This window comes from Schistocerca piceifrons, chromosome 1 (assembly GCF_021461385.2).
Source record: "Schistocerca piceifrons isolate TAMUIC-IGC-003096 chromosome 1, iqSchPice1.1, whole genome shotgun sequence".
NCBI lineage: Eukaryota > Metazoa > Arthropoda > Insecta > Orthoptera > Acrididae > Schistocerca > Schistocerca piceifrons.
The window spans coordinates 395,302,690-395,322,660 of record NC_060138.1 but is presented as its reverse complement, the minus strand read 5'-3'; the positions used below and the strand labels follow the sequence as shown (position 1 = coordinate 395,322,660).

Here is a 19,971-nt window from a genome sequence, read left to right as displayed (position 1 = left end):
TGCAACTTCCATTTAAATCTAACGCAAAATAATTTCTTTCACCTAGATAACTCCTTAAACAAAAATAAAATAAAAACTGAAAACACTTTGTTTTCAAGTGTAGTTGCTTGAGTAAGACTAAAAATATAATACTGTATTATTAATGTTAACACCAATCATGCATACATATCTTGTAAACTGATTCGTTTCATATAATTTCGATAAAATAATCGCCAGATTATCTATGCAACATGTAACTAACTACTGCGCTTCACAAAGTAAGCGACGCTCCTGAGGAAGCAGTACTCACAAGTCCGGGAGGCCCGGTGAGGGTGTGCGTCTTGCCGGAGCCGGTCTGGCCGTAGCAGAAACAGGTGCAGCTGTAGCCGTCGACGGCCATGTCGATAAGGCGCGTCACGCCCGAGTACTGCAGCACGTCCTCCTGTGTGGCCGCCGGCTCGAACACGGCGTTGTACGAGAACACCTTGGGCCGCACGCTGCCGCCCAGCGCCGCCGCGCACTCCAGCGCGTTCAGCTGACAACACACACGCACAGATACTTGCTGGGGCCACTATTATCTCGTCAACAGTCTCTCAGGTAACGCAACAACTGTAAAGTACACTACACACTCGTGTAAACTACAAAAGAAAAATTCAGTTCCCCTTGCGTTTTTGTGTCGCACGTGTATGAGCTTAGAATCAACCGGAGCTGCGAATGAAATAATAAGCCTCGTAAAACTTAAAAAAGCTCCAAGACTGGATGCTGAAATCCCCACTGGCCAAGGGTAGAATAACAAAACACCAGCTCAATATATGAAACTTGCTATCCGGAAATGGTACCATAGGTTCTGCTAATTTTATACACTACTGGCCATTAAAATCACTACCCCACGAAGATGACGTGCTGCAGACGTGAAATTTAACCGACAGGAAGAAGATGCTGTGATAAGCAAATGATTAGCTTTTCAGAGCATTCACACAAGGTTGGCGCCGGTGGCGACACCTACAACGTGTTGACATGAGGAAAGTTTCCAACCGATTTCTCATACACAAACAGCAGTTGACCGGCGTTGCCTGGTGAAACGTTGTTGTGATGCTCGTGTAAGGAGGAGAAATGCGTACCATCACGTTTCCGTCTTTCATAAAGGTCGGATTGTAGCCTATCGCGATTGCGATTTATCGTATCGCGACATTGCTGCTCGCTTTGGTCGAGATCCAATGACTGTTAGGAGAATATGGAATCGGTGGGTTCAGGAGGGTAATACGGAACGCCATGTTAGATCCCAACGGCCTCGTATCACTAGCAGTCGAGATGACAGGGTTCTTATCCCCATGGCTGTAACGGATCGTGCAGCCACGTCTCGATCCCTGTGTCAACGGATGGGGACGTTTGCAAGACAACAACCATTTGCACGAACAGTTCGATGACGTTTGCAGCAGCATGGACTATCAGTACAGAGGCCATGGCTGCGGTTACCCTTGATGCTGGATCACAGGCAGGAGCGCCTGCGATGGTGTACTCAACGACGAACCTGTGTGCACAAATGGCAAAACATCATTTTTTCGGATGAATTCAGGTTCTGGTTAGAGCATCATGATGGTCGCGTCCGTGTTTGGCGACATCGCGGTGAACGCACATTGGAAGTGTGTATTCGTCATCGCCATACTGGCGTATCACCTGGCGTGATGGTATGGGGTACCATTGGTAACACGTCTCGGTCACCTCTTGTTCGCATTGATGGCACTTTGAACAGTGGACGTTACATTTCAGATGTGTTGTGGCCCGTGGCTCTACCTTTCATTCGATCCCTGTGAAACCCTACATTTCGGCAGGATAATATACGACCGCATGTTGCAGGTCTTGTACGGGCCTTTCTGGATACAGAAAATGTTCGACTGCTGCCCTGGCCAGCACATTCTTCAGATCTCTCGCCAATTGAAAACGTCTGGTCAATGGTGGCCGAGCAACTGGCTCGTCAGAATACGCCAGTCACTACTCTTGATGAACTGTGGTATCGTGTTGAAGCTGCATGGGCAGCTGTACCTGTACACGCCATCCAAGCTCTGTTAGACTCAGTGCCCAGGCGTATCAAGGCCGTTATTACGGCCAGAGGTGGTTGTTCTCAGGATTTATGCACCCAAATTGCGTGAAAATGTAATCACACGTGAGTTCTAGTATAATATATTTGTGCAACAAATACCCGTTTGTCATCTCCATTTCTTCTTGGTGTAGCAATTTTAATGGCCAGTAGTGTATATAGGTTGTACTTTCCTACAACCACATCTACATCCATCCTCCGGAAACCACAGTCAGGCGTATGGGAGATGGTACGTCCCGTTCTATTAACATATGGATCGTGGGAAGAATGAGTGTTTGAATCCATCTCTGTGCACTGTAATTATTCTAACCTTGTCCTGACAATCCCTTCGTGAGCGATACGTAGACGTTGTAGTATATTCCTGGAGTTATCATTTAAAGCCGGTTCTTGAAACTCTGATGGCAAATTTTTTGGGATAGTTTGCGTCTATCTTCAAGAGTCTACCAGTTCAGTTTCTTCAGCATCTCTGTGACACTCTCTCACGGGCAAACAAGCCTGTGACCATTCGTGCTGCCCTTCTCTGTATCCCCTTTTGGTCCTCTTTGGTACGAGTCCCACACACTAGAGCAATGTTCTATAATGGGTCGCACGAGTGACTTGCAAGCGATCTCCTTTGCAGACTGATTTCACTTCCCCAGTATTCTACCAATAAACCGAAGTCTGCCATCTGCTTCACCCACGACAGAGCCTATATGATCCTTCCATTTCATATTCCTACAAAGTGCTACACCCAGGTATTCGTATGAGCTGGTCGATTCCATCTATGATTCTCTAATGTTATAGTCGTAGAATACCACATTTTTTCGTTTTATGAAGTACACAACTTTACATTTCTGAACATATAAAGCAAATTGTCAGTCTTTGCACCACTTTGAAATTATATCAAGATCTGACTGAATATTTATGCAGCTTCTTTCAGACAGGACTTCATTATAGATAACTGCATCATCTGCAAAAATCTGATGTTACTATAATATTGTTCGCAAGGTCATTAATATAAAACATGAACAGCAAGGGTCCTAATATCCTGTCCTAGGGCACACCCGAAGTTACTTCTACATCTGACAATGACTCTTCATCCAAGGTAACATACTGCGTCTTTCCCGCCAAAAAGTTCTCAATCCATTGACAAATTTAACTTGATATAGCATATGATCGTACCTTTGATAATAAGCTTAGGTGTTGTACGTGGTATTGAGTCAAATGCTTTCCGGAAATCAAGAAATATTGCCTCTACCTCACTGCCTTGATCCAAAGCTTTCAGTATGTCATGTGAGGAAAATGTGAGTTTGATTTACATGGTCGATGTTTTCGGAATCTATGCAAAATTTGCCGGCCGCGGTGGTCTAGCGGTTCTAGGCGCGCAGTCCGGAACCGCGCGACTTCTACGGTCGCAGGTTCGAATCCTGCCTCGGGCATGGATGTGTGTGATGTCCTTAGGTTAGTTAGGTTTAAGTAGTTCTAGGGGACTGATGACCACAGATGTTAAGTCCCAAAGTGCTCAGAGCCATTTGAACCATTTTTTTATGCAAAATTTAAATAATAAACAATCCTCACAGTTAAAGAGCACTCTCAATTAAGAAACAGTCATCAAAAAACAACTAATTTAAACGTAATAAGAGCTTGCAAATTCATCACAATAATTAGTTATTCTCTAAAGTAAATCTTCAAGGAAAGCCAATTTAAAACAAATATGTCTTAGGCGTGTTCCGTGATCTCCACTGTGTTTTCTACGGAAGAAATACACTGATGAGCCAAAACATTATGACCACTGCCCACCGCGAAGTTGAATGCCTCCTTGTGGTGTAGCCGGCACGTGACGCAGTAAGGAAAGAATGTAAATGGAAGAAAGGCGGATTGGCAGTCATTACAGAGCGAAGATACGGGCCGCAATTGCGGAAATCCACTAATATGACAGGTTTTGACAAAGGGCACATTGTTACGGCCTAGCGGCTGCAAACGAGAGTCTCTGGAACGGCAATTGTGGTCACCTGTTGGCGTAGAATTGCCGCGAGCGCCTGTGGAAAGTGGTTGAAAACTGGTGAAATAACGATTTGGCCGTATGATATTGGACGACGGCGTCTCATCACAAAACGTAGAGATCGAAGAATCCCACACTGTGTAATCCAGGACAGGCATTTATCTGTGGCAGATGTGATGGCAGGGTGCAACGCTGAAGAAGGCACAACTATTTCGGAGCACACCTTTCAAACGCCATTGTTGAATATGAAGTTCCACGTCACACTACCCCTACGTATTCCTATGGTGATCCAACGGCATCGTCAGTTATGTTTGCAGTGGGCGCAGCGCCACTGAGGTTTCATCATGGATCACTAGAAACTTGCTTCACTTCGAATGTATCGCATTTTTGCTGCAGCAGGTCGATGGCTGGTTTCTTAAACGCCGTCATCCAGGCGAATGGCTGCCCGAGACATGCACGGAATCACAGTTGCAGGCACGTGAGGGCAGAATTATGCTGTAGAGTACACTGAGTTGGGCCTCCACGGGATATGTGGCGGTAATCGAAGGCACCTGAACATCAACGCATCACTTCGTGCTTTAAGTTTCTCCTACTTCTCCAACAGGATAATTGTCCGTGTTGCAAGATCAGAATCGTGTTATAGTGGTTTGAGGGGCATTGTAGTGATCTCACATTGATGTCTTGACCAAGAAATGTGCCTGATATGTGCCCATTGGCACACATATTGCGCTCCAGCCTCGTGCCTTTAACCATCATCCCAGAATTTTCGAAAATTGCTTGACCTGTGCTTAGATATGTGGTGCCACATACTTCTGGAATTCTGTCAGGGGCTTCTAGAATCCATGCCAAGCAGAATCTCTGTTGTACTGTGTTTCAAAAGTGGAACACCACGCTATTAACCAGGTGGTGATAATGTTTTGGCTCATCAGTGTATAAACAAATTCTGGCCAAAACCACTCACGGTGAGAAATATTCAGTAGTATTCAGTTTCCTTATTCATCTCTTACAAAGGCAGAACAGATTAACATTCAGATGGCAATCTGAAAATGAACTAACACAAATACCATGCAAAAATATTTAAGAACTTCTGCGATAAATTTCATTTACGCGATAGATAACAAATCACAGCACAAAACACATTTTCTTAAAACTGCCTGGGGGACCTTTTCTCTTTAAAAACAAAAACAAAAAAGTTTTTGAAGTACACACACCGTTAATATCACACGTAATTACACGTATAGCTTACCAACCAGGTTAGCTGAGAGCGCTAATGCGCTGCTTCCTGGACTCGCGTAGGCGTGCAAGCCCCGGATCGAATCCGCCCGACGCGGACCACCGGCAGTGCACCCGATTCTACGAGATGACAACATATCGCCGGGAAAGTCTTACGAGGGTTATTCCAAAAGTAAGGTCCGATTGATTGCCAAATTGAAACCACAGTGAACATCAGAAATGTTTTACTTGTAACAATTAGCTACACCTTTCAGCTACTTCTCTACGTAGTCGCCGTTCTGACTTAGACTTTTGTCATAGCGTTGTACCAACTTTTCAATAGCCTCATCATAGAAGGCAGCCGCCAGTGCTTTCCGCCAATTCTCCACGCTGGCCTACACCTCGTTGTCTGTGTCAAAATGTTGTCTTCAAAGACAGCGGTTCATGTGACCAGAGATGAAACTCAGGGGGAGACAATTGCGGACTGTATTGTGGGTAATCTAACATTTCCATTTGAAAACGATGCAGGAGCATCTTCATTGCCCCTGCAGAATGCGGCTGAGAATTGTCGTGAAGACGAAACAGCACGACAGTTATGTAATGTTGGCTGCATAGCTTCAGGCGAAATTTCTCACCAGGCCCTCGTACTTGGCGGCAGACACTATTTTCTAGACATCTTTACGCACTCACTGCGAGCTCAGAAATGAGAAGAGCGACGTGATGCTAACTGGGGTTATACTAGAGGCACTACCCAACACATCTGTGCAAAGCTTTATCGGATTTTCATAGTCGTTTCCATTTCGCGACCGATCGGACCTTACTTTTGGAATAACCCTCGTAGAAATTATATTGCAATATTTCCTGTTATTTAATAGAAACCAAATAAAAGCTCACTGAGGATGAAGTGATTTCAGCAAAAAAAACTGGGGTAGAAAAGGATAAAAAAAATTGTTGGCACAGGGTGGAACCTATCCTAAAACAAATTCGTTAATGTTGTATGAAGGTTTCCGCGTTTTCGATGCAATGTGTTATCATTCCCAGATACAGGTTCCTACTCTCTGTTTGCTCCTCCACAAGCATTTTACAATATTTCTAAATGCTTCTTTTGAAACATTCTGTATAATTAATAATGTATGTGGGTTTCGAGACTTATCACTGGAATTATTGTCGAACATCTGCTTAGGCTGCGCTCTGGTAAGGCATTGCGTAACAGTACCCTACCTAACGACACTAGGCTTTTAGCGGAGTAGGTTGACTTGTCCTGGCTGAGAGGACTACTGCCTTTATTTGATACTGCCGGTAATGGTTAAGATCACGCTGTCCAGGGCGTACAACACAACCGTGGAGAGGATCACTATTTAAAGTCTAAACTGGTGAAGTCAGTCGTATATTTCAGTACAAACACGGATAGATATCAATATGAGAGGAAGCAGAGACTCGTGTTTTACAGCAACTATCCGACTGAGAGACGTCAAAATACACTCAGCTCTTGTAGAAAGGCGGGGACAAAAATATAGCTGGAAATTACTATATTTTTTCCCCATGGGTTGTGCCCTACCTCCAAGACAAGCCCTTTTTTTATCGGACGTCCACAATATTAATAAAATCAGTATGTTGAGAACTATGCAAGTTATGGAGGCAAAAATAATTCCGACGAGTGGTCAAAGAAATTATCGTGTATATATGCAAACTGAAACCACGAATGAAAATTTGTACCAGGCTGGGATTCTAACTCGGGTCTGCTGCTCACTAGGCAGATGAACTAATCACTGCGCCACTCGCTCACAGTAGCTCCGCACAACTGCATGGACTACCCTACCATGCCGCCCTTCTCGTCATAGATGTCCGGGACTTGTCTGGAATCATACAGTTTCATTTGATTAAAGCATCTACGCCTGCGTTTCAGGCAGGATCTCATGTATCGTTCCAAGCTAAGGTGCTACTCCAATATAGTTGGAGAACCTCTGCAATGCTGTTCGAGTTTACAGGAAATATCAAGTGGATTGAGATGTGAATGGGAATTTGGATTGAGGAGGGAAGCGTGCAGTGGTGCAGAGCCACTATGGCAGAGCTGCGTAGCGGTTAGTGCATATACCTAGTGAGCAGGAGAACCGGGTTCGAATCCCGGTCTTGATACTAATTTTCATTCATCGCTTAAGCCTGCAACCATACATCATAGATGTTTGAGACTTGAGAAGGTCTCTGTAACCAAATAGTTTCATTGGATTGTAACACAGTTTACTTTCACAATAAAGTTTTATTTGATTATAGCACAGTTTAATTTCTAAGAACTACAAAATCTTCCTCTCGTTATAGCCAAACAGATTCAGTGTGAAGATTGCACAAGAAAGCATAAATAAGAGAAAAGGGAAAATTATAGCAACCCTTTCAACGTCGTTTAGCTATTTAGTGACTGCTGTGCTCACATTCAACAGGGAAACCTCAACCTTTTAATTCAAATAAACGATTTTTTACAAGAAAAAAGATTCTCACTAAAAGCAAATCATGTAATTCAATGAAGCGCCCTGCAGCTATTCAACTCCGAGGTACATACTGTCAAGCTTCTCTTTTTCTTTATCTCCTTAAACTCTTTCCTGTAAGGCACAGAGGAATATAACAGGGAAAATACAATGAATTCACAGCTTTACTGGTAACCCACTGTTTTATTTCTGTTACGGGGCTCGTCAGCTTGTGAGCAGCTTATCTCAAGGGCCACGTCCTCAGTGGCCGTGCAACCATTCCCGTTAGTGAACACAGCAACTACAAATGCGGGCGCCAAAGATAGCACCTAACATGCAGGTGAACGATTTTGCTGAAACAGGTGTGCCATAAACGACAACATTCAGCGTAAAACTTACCTTCCCGCTGACTTGGCCTGACCAAGTTAGTTAAAGCTGTTATTCCCGTAAGGTAACGTATCACACAGCCTGGAGGGTGAATGCGGCTCGTTTGGTTTCCTAACACTAGGGAAGAAATCATATACCTCTCGCTATTGTACCAGCAACCCAATACTCATATCGTCTCACGTTACATGTCACGTGACTTGCTCCTTTCTCTAACGCTCCTACAGGAGTGATCCTTAGGCTTTGGTCAGTCTCAGTATTATGTTCCTCAGCAATCTACCAACACCTTATTTTCGTTTGACAAGTGTTGTCCTGCGTGTCTATAGACAGGCGACGAGACATATTCTCGATAAAGTACAGTTTTTTTATATAATCTGATTGCACTCAGGAGCAGAGGAAATTTACTGTCGCCAATTGTTATAATTTTTGGAAAAAAACAACATTGTGTCGAAAGAGGTCCGTGAGTGAAGTATTGTGGACTTCGTTTTATTTCTGACAATCATATTTCATGACACAATCGTAGTCGCTATCGTTCTACGTTGGCGGTTTTCAAGTACTACACGTCAGGAGCGGCATTTGAGGACAAAACGACGATTACATGCGTTGCCAGTTCGTTGACCACTAAAGGCCGATAATGTAACAATTTTACTCGTGAGACCAATGACTCGTTGACAGAAAAATATAATACGCTTACGAAATATTTCTTGTTAATCAATATCCAGCACTAATTACCTTGTTACTGCGGGTATTTTCATAATAATATTGTTTCATAACAGGTTGTTTGTTTATAAAAGACAATTTTCCTATGAGCACCGTATTTACTGTTTTATTTACCGGTATTTCTAATTTGCTCTGTAAACACCAGAACTGAAGCACTTTCATAGCTCACTACTGTCTCCCAACCTCGACCTACAGTGCCGTGTTATCACTGCCATCAGGCTGAAATGGTACCATCCAAGGCTTGCATGGTTTATTTATTCACTACTCTGCATTTAGCAGGATAACAATAACAGCATACGTTATGTAGTCTTTCGCTTGCTCCATCTGTTTTCTGTTTGAAAATTTCCAGGTCTATCCTAGAATTCTGATCCATAGACAGAGCTATGTGTACATACCTCTGATTGATCATTTTCGACCACTCTTCTGATAACAAACTTTTTTGGTTTCTCCGTCTGGGAAAACAGAGGTCCCTCGACCGCCCTATTTACCTCAATATAGAAAGTAAAGCAGAAGAATTGAACATTTAAGAAGATTAGAAGATCTAATTTGATCCATCCTAAAGTTAATAGCACACTTTTCCCCAGAAGGGGTGATTAGATTTAGCGCTTTGTTTAAAAAATGTTTTCTACATTTGTCTTTTCTAATTACGAAATCAATCGACTTGGCTTCGGTGCTCTAACACCTTACCGTATGTTAGCTTCTCTCGTATTTTATCTAACGCTCTTTATAAAAATTAGATGTAGGCCATAAACATTTCCATTATTTAGCAACAAAGTCTTCTATCTTTCTGAGCATAACTACTTCGGCTGCGCTCCGCCATATATTCGTTTAGAAGCTTTCTGAGACAAGTAGCTGTCCGAGTCGTCAGTACTTGTAGTTCCCACGTACGCATTGCTTCCAAAGCGTGTAGCAACCGCATCTTCTTGCGAAAACCGGATCCATACAATGTCGTTTTGGTAAGGAGCTTCCAACTTACGGCGCCGCTATTACGCATCGCATAGAAAAAGAATATCGATATTTTTTTTCAAGATTCCAAATCGTTATCAGTGACAGATTTTACTTCTTCAATACAGAACGAGCATATTTTATTTTGATTGCAGTAATTTTTAGTCTCATTTCCTGGAGTGTTCTTCTAGTACAAAACGCTATCAAGTCACAAGGCCTTGTTCTACATCAAAGGTCTTGTAGGACTCTGCGCCGTGACATAGTTCATTACTTTTCTGTTCGTTCTCCTCTTAGTGACTGGAACTGCTTCTTCACTGGAAAGATAAAACAATCTCTTCTTATTATTAATTTACGTCACACGATGTTCAATCTATCTCAAGTATTTCAGATTCAGATTGCATTAAATCTCAATTTGCTTCCCTCTTCTTAAAAGCTGCTTTATTGTTGCATAATTATTAGTCACATAATCCTGGTTAGACAGAGCATGTTCAATAATGTTAGTTTTTATTGTTGTCAGAGTTTCGTCAAAATCGCACAATATTATGTCAGAAGAGACTTTATTGATAGCGAGAGAAACGCCTATCTAAGTCGACACACATGCCTAGTTGTGGTTAACGGCAGTATTAAATGGTTTGTTAGTTGTAAATAATCATGGTTCATGTCATGTGTCTTGAAGACCCAAAACTCTTTCATCTTCCTCATCGTGTTCCAGCCTCGATATGACGTTAGAATCTGGAAAGAAAATCTCTTTGGTCTTAAGTCCAACATTATCAGTTTCCCTAGGTAATACGGATCTGACTAATTATCGTAACAGTATTGGAAGTACACTGATACTAAAAAATAAGGATAATAAATAAATTAGAACTTATAGCGATCCACTGCACTCAGGATGCGGCTACACTGGTAGAGGGAATCGCGTGGAATGAATGGACTGTACGGTTTGTTAGGTTAGAGGGTCTCGGGAAAGTACAGAAAGGGCTTTAGCCCCAAAGGGTACAGGACAAACATAGGACGAGGGTAGACATAGCAATAACCTGGGGCTAAACGAATAGCTGTATTAAGTAATAGAATCTGTATAGGATTGAAAGGTTGAATTCCTATTGGACCAGTTCTGTAGTTATAAACTGTCGTAGCTAAGTTGGGAAAGAACCAGAGTTCGAAGCGCTAGTAGAAAACACTGATTGCCAAATCGTTATAGGTACCGAAAGTTGGCTAAAGCTGGACATAAGACCAGAATTTTTTACAAAAGCACCTGATGGTGTTCAGAAAGTATACATGAAATACTTGTATATCTTATAAAATAGCTATCCCACTCAAACGATTATAGTTAGTCGTGGCTTCAAGCTACCCTCGATATGTTGGCGCAAATACGTGTTCAAAGACGGTGGTAGGTATGAAACATCGTCAGAGGTTCTAGTCAAAGCTTTCTCCGAAAATTATTTTGAGCAGTTAGTTCAGGAGCCCACTGGAAATGTAAATGGTTGCGAAACCGTTCTTGAACTCTTAGCAAAAAATAATCTTGAGCAAATAGAAAACTCATGATGCATACAGGAATTGGTGACCACAAGGTCATTGTATCGAGACTAACCATCGCAACCTCCAAGTCCACCAAAAATAAACGTAAAATAGATCTATTAAAAAAAAAACAGATAAAAATTTTCATGGCACTTTCATTCCTTTCAAACGAACTACGTAAACGAAGGTCTAGACCAGGTGTAGCTTGCATTCAAAGGAGTAGAATCGGATACAGCTGAGTGATTTATACCGAATAAATTAATAAAGCATGGCGCTGATCCTCCATGCTATACAAAACAGGTCAGAACACTGTTACGGAAGCAACGGAGAAACATGCTAAATTTAAAAGAACACATTATCTTTACTGACGATCGAAATTTAGAGCAGACTTCAATGTGAGACACTTTTAACAGCTTCCACAGAGAACCTCTGTCTTGAAATCTGGCAGAAAATCCGTAGAGATTCTAGTCACATGTCAAGTACATCAGCGGCATACAATGATGATAGCTTCACTAAGCGATACCAATTGTGATATTGCCGATTGGAACTACTAAAACAGCGTTACTAAACGCAGTTTTCCGAAATTCTGTCATTAAAGAGGAGGAAGTCAATATGCCACATTTCACATCGAGAACAGCTGCCAATTGGGTAACGTAGAAGTAGGTGTCCTCGTTGTAGCGAAGCAGCTTAAATCACTTAATAAAGGCAAGTCTTCCTGTCCAGACAGTATATCAGTCAGATTCCTTTCAGAGTACGCTCATACAATAGGCCCATACTTAGCAATGGTATACCATCGTTCGAGGGACAAAAGGTCCATAACCAAAAGACTGGAAAGCTGCACAGATCACACAATATTTAGGAAATGAAATACGAATAATTCGATGATTTACAGACTCATATCACTGACGTCGACTTCCAGTAGGCTTTTGGAACATATACTGTGTTCGAATATTATGAGTTACCTAGAAGGAAACGATAAATTGGCACATAGCACGAATTCAGAAAACACAACTAGCTCCTTATTCACACGAAGTGATGAGTGCTATCGACAGGAGAACTCAAATTGATTCCATATTTCTAAACAACCAGAAGACTTTCGACACCATTCATCATTAGGGACCTCTAAATCAAACTGTATGCCTATGCAGCATCGTCCCAGTTGTGCGACTGCATTTCCAGTCAGAGAGGTCACAGTTAATAGTAACTGACTGCAAGTCAACTAGTAAAATATTTTTAAAATATGGTGTTCCCCTAGGAAGTATTATAGGCTCTCTGCTTTTCTAAACCCAGGTAAACGATTTAGGAGACAATCTGAGCAGCTCTCTTAGATTGTTTGCGGATGATGCTGTCATTTACTGTCTAGTAAAGTCATCATAAGATCAAAACCAATTCAGAAATGATTTAGACACTATATTTGTTGCACTCAACTATGAAGAAGGAAAAGTGAGAGTTCATCCACATGAATACTGAATAAAATCCGCTAAAATTCGGTTACAAGATAAATCACACGTGTTTAAAGGCTGTCAATTCAACTAAATACCTAGGAATCACAATCACGAACAACATAAATTCGAACAATCACTTAGATAATGTAGTGGACTAGGCAAACCAAAGACTGCGTTTTATTAACGGAACACTCATAAGGCGCAACAGGTCTACTAAGATACTGCCTATACGACCCTTGTCGTCCTCTACTAGAGTATTGCTGTGCGGTTCGGGAGGACATCAAAAAGTCCAAAGAAGGGTAGCTCGTTTTGTACTATAGCTAAATAGGGAAGAGTGTAATCGATATTAAACGCGAGTTGCGGTGGCAATCATTAACATAAAATCATTTTTTGTTACGGCAAGACATTTTCAAGAAATTCAATCATTAACTTTTTTCCTTTGAAAGCGAAAATATTTTGTTATCCGCAACCTACATAGGGGGGAATTATCATCAGAATAAAGTAAGAGAAAAGAGAGCTCGTTCTGAGAGATTTAAGTGTTCATTTTTTCCACCTACTGTCAAAGTGTGGAACGGTAAACATTTATTCTGAAGGTGGCTCCAAGAACCCTGTGCCAGGCAGTTGAGCGTGATTTGCAGGATATTTATGTAGATGTAGATAGTTTTTGACCGGGGTATCGAAGGGTTAACAGAAGAAGCTAAAGTTCAAAGACAGTTGGAAGAAACAGTATGTAGGATCATGTAATTAGAAATATTGTGAAATGGGATACACTGAGGTGACAGAAATCATGGAGTACTCTTAATATCGTATCGGAATTCCTTCTGCCCAGAGTAGTGCAGCAACTCGACGTGGGCGCTGCAGTCGTAGGCTGTGCGGCTGGTCCCGGCTGAGGTTCGAGTCCTCTCTCGGGCATGGGTGTATGTGTTTGTTCTTCGGATAGTTTAGGTTAAGTAGTGTGTAAGCTTAGGGACCGATGACCTTGGCAGTTAAGTCCCATAAGATTTCACACACATTTGAACATTTGAACAACTCGACGTGGCATGGACTCAACACGTCGTTGGAAGTCCCCGTGCAGAATTATTGAGCTATGTTGCCTCTGTAGCCGTCCATAATTGCAAAGGTGTTGCTGGTGCAGGATTTTGTGCACGAACTGACTTCCCGATTATGTCCCATAAATGTTCGATGATATTCATTTCGGGCGATCTTGGTGGTCACAATGTTCTTCAAACCAATCGCTAACAATTGTGGCCTGGTGACATAGCGCATTGTCATCCGTAAAATACTCATCATTGTTTGGGAACATGAAGTTCATCATAGCTGCAAATGTTCTCCAAGCAGCCCAGTATAACCAGGATCCAGTCCACGTAAACACAACCCTCACCATTATGGAATCACCACCAGCTTGCACAGTGCCTCATTGACGACTTGGATCCATGGTTTCGTGGGATCTGCGCCGCACTCGAACGCTACCATCAGCTCGTACCAACTGAAATAGGAACTCCTCTGACACGGCCACAGTTTTCGAGTCGTCTGGGGTCCAACCGATACGGTCACGATCTCAGGAGAGTCGGTGCAGGCTGTTAGCAAAGGCACTCGCGTCGGCCGTATGCCACCATAGCCCATTAACGACTGTTTTTGCCGCACTGTCCTGACGGATTCGTTCCTTGTACGTCTCATATTGATTTGTGTATGTTTCAAGCGGTGTTACCTGTCTGTTGGCACTGATAAATCTACGCAAACGCCGCTGATCTCGGTCGTTAAGTGAAGGCCGTCGGTCACTGCATTGTCTGTGGTGAGAGAGAACGCTTGAAATTATGTATTTGCGTCGCATTCTTTGCATAGTGGATCTCGGAATACTGAATTACGTAACGATTTCCTAAATGGAATGCCCCATGCGTCTAGCTCCGCCTACCGTTCCGCGTTCAAACTCTGTTAATTGCTGCCGTGTGGCCATAATCACGTCGGAAGGCTTTTATACCTTGTGTACGCTGTTCTACCGCCATCTGTATATGTGCATATTGCTATCCGAAGACTGTTGTAACCTCAGTGTATACACAGATAACAAAATATGTAATAAAAACAAGAAACGATCTCCCCCTGCTTTTCTGAACTCGAGGTCAAAAAACATTAAATGCTAAGCCCAATTTAAACGCCACAAATCCAAATTATTGATTACATAAACAATGATGAATTAATTAAACTGGCTGCAATCGATTGTAGGAGTTTCGTTCCAGGGTTCATTTTTGATAAAGGCACTGTGTTCCATGTACCAAGTATCACGTCAAAACATGTGTCCATAGGATTGCATTTATTAAGTGACATGGCTCACAACCAGAATTCAAGGTATCAACAGGCATCAGCCGCGGTTTTAGCATGGGTGCTAACCTAACCGTGGAAGGGGACCACAAAAACAAAAACAAAGTATGGGAGGTATAACGGGTTACCTCAGCATCAATTCACTCAGGACTGTTATTCGGCACTTCTCAAAAATCTATGTGTAATGATGCCTCTCTCACCAATTTAAAAGACGTGATGTCACAAAAACGAAGTGTATGTATTTATTTGATAGTAGCCTGAAGGATAGCACGACTTTTACTTATTACGTTGGTTTGCAAAAAGTAAGGACAAAAGAAACTGATGCGTGATGTATCATTGCCAAGTAACACACCTCGATGGAACTTGTACCATAAATACACTACTAACCATTAAAATTGCTACACCAAGAGGAAATGCAAATGATAAACGGGTATTCATAGGACAAATATATTATACTAGAACTGACATGTGATTACATTTTCACGCAGTTTGGGTGCATAGATCCTGAGAAATCAGTACCCAGAACAACCACCTCTGGCGGTAATAACGGCCTTGATATGCTTGGGCATTGAGTCAAACAGAGCTTGGATAGCGTGTACAGGTACAGCTGCCCATGCAACTTCAACACGATACCACAGTTCATCGAGAGTAGTGACTGGCGTATTCTGACGAGCCAGTTGCTCGGCCACCATTGACCAGACGTTTTCAATGGTGAGAGATCTGGAGAATGTACTGGCCAGGGCAGCAGTCGAACATTTTCTGTATCCAGAAAGGCCCGTACAGGACCTGCAACATGCGGTCGTATATTATCCTGCTGAAATGTAGGGTTTCGCAGGGATCGAATGAAGGGTAGAGCCACGGGTTGTAACACATCTGAAATGTAACGTCCACTGTTCAAAGTGCCATCAATGCGAACAAGAGGTAACCGAGACGTGTAACCAATGGCACCCCATACCATCGCGCCGGGTGATACGCCAGTATGGCGATGACGAATACACGCTTCCAATGTGCGTTCACCACGATGTCGCCAAACACGGATGCGACCATCATGATGCTGTAACCAGAACCTGGATTCATCCGAAAAAATGACGTTTTGCCATTTGTGCACACAGGTTCGTCGTTGAGTACACCATCGCAGGCGCTCCTGCCTGTGATCCAGCATCAAGGGTAACCGCAGCCATGGCCTCTGTACTGATAGTCCATGCTGCTGCAAACGTCATCGAACTGTTCGTGCAAATGGTTGTTGTCCTGCAAACGTCCCCATCTGTTGACTCAGGGATCGAGACGTGGCTGCACGATCCGTTACAGCCATGCGGATAGGATGCCTGTCATCTTGACTGCTAGTGATAGGAGGCCGTTGGGATCCAGCACGGCTTCCGTATTACCCATCTGAACCCACCGATTCCAAATGATGCTAACAGCCATTGGATCTCGACCAACGCGAGCAGCAATGTCGCGATGGAAACTTTCCTGATGTCAGCACATTGTAGGTGTCGCCACCGGCGCCAACCTTGTGTGAATGTTCTGAAAAGCTAATCATTTGCATATCACAGCATCTTACTCCTGTCGGTTAAATTTCGGGGCTGTAGCACGTCATCTTCATGGTGTAGCAATTTTAATGGCCAGTAGTGTAGAAAAAACTACTACCATATAGTACTGTACAGAAGGTAACTGGAAGTAATACGCAATCAACGAACAGAAATGACAGTTTTATACAAAGACGATAATTACACTGAAGCCACAGCGATTTATGATGGTACCCTGAACATTACAAAAGATGATTTGTAACAGAGTGTGTGATCACAACGGGCGGCAATGCGTGCCCTGCGACGTGCCCCTATGTTGGCCATAGAGCTGGTAAGAAGTTGTTGTGACAGGGAGTTCCCTTCCTCCACTGGTGGTGTTGAAAACTGCTGGTTGGTCTTTGGTGTATGTGGGAGTGCTGCAAAATGTCTCTCCAACGCATTCCACACATGTTCGATGGGATTTAAGTAGGGGGAATGGGCAGGCTAGTCAAAAAATGTTCAAATGTGTGTGAAATCTGATGGGACTTAACTGCTAAGGTCATCAGTCCCTAAGCTTACACACTACTTAACCTAAATTATCCTAAGGACAAACACACACACCCATGCCAGAGGGAGGACTCGAACCTCCGCCGGGACCAGCAGGCTTGTCCATTTGCCGAATATCCTCTCGTTCCAAGAGATCCTACACCTGCGCCGTTCGATGTGATAGCGCATTTGAAACATAAAAAGGGATATGAAATGGAGAAAAATGGCCAGGCGTGAGGAGGACCCACGTATTGAGGGTTCTGTACAAACGTAATTATGTATAGTGTAGGGAAAATAAAAGTGGCCTGGACGAGTAGATACGGCTGGACGTGAATGTACGCATATAACAAAGTCCCGCCACGCATCACCACGTGTACGCCCGCCACGTGATACACACCGGTTCAGAGCGTAGTGTGGGCTGTGTCCGTGTGACTGGAGCGGTGCAAAGGGGACGATGGTACTCACAGTGGAATAGCGGGTGTTCATTGTGGAAAGTTACGTGACAACAAAGTTGTGGAAACGGTGTGATAAGTCGTTTGCTGAGAAGTTTAGTGGTATCAAAGAGCCAGCAGAGAGTACCATGCAGCACATAGCCCGGAAATGGCCTCAGACAGGATCTGTTTTGAATAGGTCAAAAAACATTGCGAAACGTGACCGCACACCAGAAAATGTGGCTGTAGTTCACCAGAAATTGCTTCAGAGTTCTACCAAATCCACGCGACGCCTTTCGTAAGAACCGGCATATCACGTCGATCAAGCAGACGAATACTCCACCTGGACCTACACGTGCATCAGTACCGAGTGTCTATTATTCACGCATTAAAACCAGCGGTCTTTAGTGAGTGGTTGGTCACTGATAGTAATGAATGGCGTGGATACAGATTTGTTCTTTATGACTGATGAAGCCTGGCTTCATTTGAGTGAAATTCACAGAATCACAGGTTCTGGGCAGCGAAGAGTGGCCATAACTTCCACGAAAAATCATTGCGGGATCAGAACGTAGGGATGTGTGTGTAGTATCTGCACGCTGCATTATTGCTCCCATCTACTTCTATCACAAGCTGACTTCGGCGAGTTACATTGCCAACATTTTGAAACCATTTTTGGCAATATTAACGGAAGAGAGAAAGACCTACAGCTACATCCAACAGGATGGAGCGACTGCTCACATGGCCAGCCGAACCTTGGAGCACATTTACACAATCTTCACGACTGACAGAGTTGTTATCAAAGGTCAGTCTCGCAGCGGCCCCAGCTGGCCACCCACGTCACCTGATCTGTCAGTGTGCGATTATTTTGTGTGGGGAGCCCTCAAGTCTGAAGTGTATCGCAACAATCCTCATAATCTTCAAGAACAGCAGCAGAACATTTCGAATGAGACTGCAGCAATTCCAGCAGTCTAGCTTAGATCCGCATTCAGCAACTTGCTGACCAGGGCTCAAAAGTGCTAAGAGATGAAATGTAATTGGAAGGAGAAACAGCCTTGGTCGTAATTTTTTGTTTTATTATCCGCAAAATCGATTTTCGGTCACTTAGTGACCATCCTCAGTGCTGTAAGATACAATTAAAATTGTTAGGCACTGGTATTAACAAGCTTAGAGCGATCACATAAACTACGACCAAGGCTGTTTCTCCTTCCAATTATATCCATTAACTGGTCGTGGTGCACAGAATACTCCATGGAGTCGCCAATCAATAAGATGAAATGTAGTCACATTCAACATCTGCTATAGTCAGTTTAATACTGTATTTCCTTTTCTCTATCGTGTTTCCTTTAACCCTGGAACTCTGTTCTTCAGGCCACTTTCATTTGCCCCACCCTGTGTATAGACAGTTCATCCATTCCGGAAATCGAAGATCTAGACCATTTTTGCCTGTTACGGACATTGATACGTCAAGATATCGGTCCCAGAGGTTACAAGACATTCGAAATGGAAACTGGTGGTAATTCCTAAGTGACGAAACTGTTGAGGGAGTCGGTCCCTAGGCTTACACATACTTAATATAATTGAAACTAACTTACGCTAAAGACAAAGCACACACCCATGCCCGAGGGAGGACAAGACATTCGAGAAAGTTTTAATTTCAATAATATAAATGTGACCTAAAGTACTGCAGGAAGCAGGCGACCATTGTTATAATAATCAGTAGCTGTCCATGCAGGCTGACTGGGTCGCAATGGTAAAGAAACATCCGGCGAGAAAATACTTCACAGCTGATATGACGCATTTCGGAATTTATCCATCACTAGATAAGGTATCCAGGAGCGATTACTGCACGCAGATATGGCGTTTCAAGTTGTATGCGAAATAATCATTTGAAGACTAATTGCCCCTGGATATATGATGATGGATAAATTCCGAAATGTGTCATCTGAGCAATAAAGTCATTCCTTACTTGATGGTCGGCCGGGGTGACCGAGCGGTTATAGGCGCTACAGTCTGGAACCGCGCGACCGCTACGGTCGCAGGTTCTAATCCTGCTTCGGGTATGGATGTGTTTGATGTCCTTTAGTTAGGTTTAAGTAGTTCTAAGTTCTAGGGGACTGATTACCTCAGAAGTTAAGTCCCATAGTGCTCAGAGCCATTTTGACACTTACCTGATGTCTGACTTTTACCATTGCGACCCAGTCAGCCTGAACGGAGATCTACTGATTTTAATTTCAAGATTGACGTCGTATAACAAATGACAAAAAAATGTATTTTTCGTATGATATAATTACAAATTAATAATTTTAGGTTTTTTCTTTATTTGTACAGTGAAATCTTGCTTCTTGCTAAATTTCATGATTGTAGGTCAACGGAAAGTAATCTACTGGTTTTGATGAGTGAGTTTGCGAGTGCTGAAATATTTAAAACAAATGGCC

General features: G+C 42.9%; 1 protein-coding gene across 1 annotated transcript in view; it reads right to left on the bottom strand.

Moving 5' to 3' along the window:
• LOC124727359 (kinesin-like protein KIF12) overlaps nt 1–19,971 on the bottom strand; it is a 300,689-nt gene that overhangs the window by 261,545 nt on the left and 19,173 nt on the right. Inside the window, exon 2 of the mRNA XM_047248469.1 lies at nt 290–514. Within this exon, the coding sequence (XP_047104425.1) occupies nt 290–514 (225 nt within the window). The remainder of the gene's footprint in view (nt 1–289; nt 515–19,971) is intronic.